The 2,824-nt window shown below is 36.2% G+C and overlaps 1 protein-coding gene across 1 annotated transcript in view; it reads right to left on the bottom strand.

The window, feature by feature from the left end:
* The window catches only part of LOC107664138 (E3 ubiquitin-protein ligase MARCH9-like), a 17,739-nt gene extending 14,915 nt beyond the window's left edge, over positions 1 to 2,824 (bottom strand). The window contains exon 1 of the mRNA XM_016454596.1: positions 2,452 to 2,824. Coding sequence (XP_016310082.1) covers positions 2,452 to 2,793 — 342 coding nt within the window. The 5' untranslated portion in view covers positions 2,794 to 2,824. The remainder of the gene's footprint in view (positions 1 to 2,451) is intronic.

The raw sequence follows: 2,824 nt of genomic DNA, 5'->3' as shown, positions 1-2,824 counted from the left end.
TTAAGGTTCAAAAAACACATTTTCCACATACTGTACATTATTGTTTCTCCTCTATGCCCCGCCTATGAAACGCGTCGATTTTTACAAAGCTCATCGGTCTGAAAAACTAGGTGTGCTCTGATTGGCCAGCTATCCAGTGCGTTGTGATTGGCCGAATACCTCAAGCGTGTGACGGAAATGTTATGCCCCTACCATACTGTGATGCCCTGACCGGCCGGAGCGACGAGAGAAAAACATTAAAAACCATTATAAACGAGGCATTCGTTGCATCCAGTGTCGAGTCTTAACTTTTATAAAGAATATCTCTTTGGGTTTGAGACTTTAGTCTTTGCAACTTTAGGGATCTTATCTATTCACGAACAGCTTGTAACACTCCAACGAGAAAGGAAAACTTGAAATCGCATCATATGACCCCTTTAATAATTTGACAATTAAAACGTGAACTGCGTTGCCTATTATTTTTATTTTATGATCTTCCTGAGCCTTGTTTTCCCTAACATTTCAGTCTTCCAGACCATGTGAATCCTGCTCCAGTCTTTGCATTGCAAATGAATCAGCTTCAGGCTGCCCTGGGCTTTAACATCCACACCAGGATCTATACATTTCCATACAGAACGTCGTTGAGACATCTACTGCTCATAAAAAAGCAATTGAGAGGTTAATAGGGTGGGCATATTGAACCTGTAAATTGACAGTCTCCAATGGTTAACCTGTAAACCCATCAAAAGAGAAATGCATTATTAGTCTACATGCTGCGGCTGGTCTTTGTTCCAGATGGCGTGGCGGTGAGCTAAACATGCTGCCAATACTTCCCAAACAATTTCTGCTCATTTGTGCAAAATGAAGGCTCCCTTTATATGTTTAATGTTTACAGTAAGCAAGCAAGGCAACAGAACAATGCATATTGTAGAACTTAACAAAATGCATATTATGCACATAATTATGCAGTGTTCATGCAACAGTTTATTTACAGTAATAAATATGATAAAACTATTAGACAACAAATACTTAATATCAAATTATTTATCTGCTTATAATACAGTATAAATTAGATAACTTTCTTTTATTTTTGTTTCATTATTAGTGTATATTATAATTTATTATTATTATTAATTATTATTAGTCACATTTTGGTGTTCATGCAAGTGTTTTTACATATATAAGTACTAAATAATATTATTAGACAACATGCACTTACATGTGCATTATATTGTTGAGCTATTGACAATTATGCACTGTTGTTCATAGTATTATTATTAGTAATCACATTTTATTATTCACGTAAGTGTATTTATACAAATAAGTACTGAAAATATTATTGGACAACATTTTATGGAGCCGTTTACATTTAAGCATTGCTGTTTTACAGAATTATTATTATTATTATTATCATCATCACATTTCATATTAGTAATCACATTTCAGTGTTGTAAGTTACATAAATAAGTACTAAAATAGTTTTGGATAACATGAACATATAGCATAATTATTTTGTAGAACTGTTTACAATTATGCATTGTTGCTTATAGTATTATTAGTAGGTATTATATTATTAATATCCACATTTCAGTGTTGATGTAAGTGTATTTACATAAACAGTAAGTAATATGTACAGTGCATAATTATATTGTTAAGCTGTTTACAATTATGTATTGTTGTTCATAGTAATAATTTTAGTGTTCATGTAAGTGTATTTAAATACGTACTAAAATATTATTGAACATGTACTTATTGCGTAACTATTTTGTGGAGCTGTTTACAATTATGCATTGTTGCTCATAGTATTGTTATTATTAAAATGAGCCACAATTCAACGTTCATATCATGTTGTATTGACATTAAAAAATTGAGCAATGCTAATGAACAACGTGTACTTTGTGGAGCTGTACATACTGTAGTACTTCACTACAGCAACGATAACAAGCAGCATGTGCAACATGGCCACTGCTTTATAATCTACCACATTTAAAATGGGAAATGTGACCCTTGACCACAAAACCAGTCCTAAGTAGCACGGGTATATTTGTAGCAAGAGCCAACAATACATTGTATGGGTCAAAATTATCCATTTTTCTTTTATGCCAAAAATCATTAGGATATTAAGACCCATGAAGATATTTGTAAATGTCCTACTGTAAATATATCAAAACGTAATTTTTGATTAGTAATACGCATTTCTAAGAACTTAATTTGGACAACTTTAAAGGCGATTTTCTCAATATTTTGCTTTTTTTGCTCCCTCAGATTTTCAAATAGTTGTATCTCGGCCAAATATTGTCCAGTCCTAACAAACCATACATCAATGGAAAGCTTATTTATTCAACTTCATCAAATTGACCGTATCACTGGTTTTGTGGTCCAGGGTCACATATATGAGCATTAACCGAAAGAAAACGCACACAGGCCTTGTTATTCTGCTCACACATGTGATATAAAACAGCGTTTGTTTACCTGCTCTGGCCCTTGGAAGCAGATTCGACACTGAGGTGTTCTCATGCCGCTGCCCGTGCTGCTGGTGAGGCTGACCGCGTCCAGGCCCGCCTGCAGTTTGGGGTCTTTCTCTTCAAACGCCAGACTCCTGGGCCTGGGGTCGCTCCCGTAGTATTCTTCCTCGTCGTCGCGGCTGGAGCAGTCAACGAAGGGCGGCCATCCGCAGCCGCCCATCCCGAGCCCTCTCATGCTGTTGGGTCGTCTGCTCTGCTCTGCGTCACTGTCGGAGCGTCTAGAACCGGATCGCATAAAAACCAGCACCTTCAGTTCGTTAAAAAACATGCGGATCCGGTTCTTGAACATGTTTGACTACATGTGTATGTCGTATGTCTGA

Source organism: Sinocyclocheilus anshuiensis, unplaced genomic scaffold, assembly GCF_001515605.1.
Source record: "Sinocyclocheilus anshuiensis isolate Anshui unplaced genomic scaffold, SAMN03320099.WGS_v1.1 scaffold67, whole genome shotgun sequence".
Taxonomy (NCBI): domain Eukaryota; kingdom Metazoa; phylum Chordata; class Actinopteri; order Cypriniformes; family Cyprinidae; genus Sinocyclocheilus; species Sinocyclocheilus anshuiensis.
The sequence above is the reverse complement of the archived record's forward strand: the minus strand, read 5'-3'. Positions and strand labels throughout refer to the sequence as shown.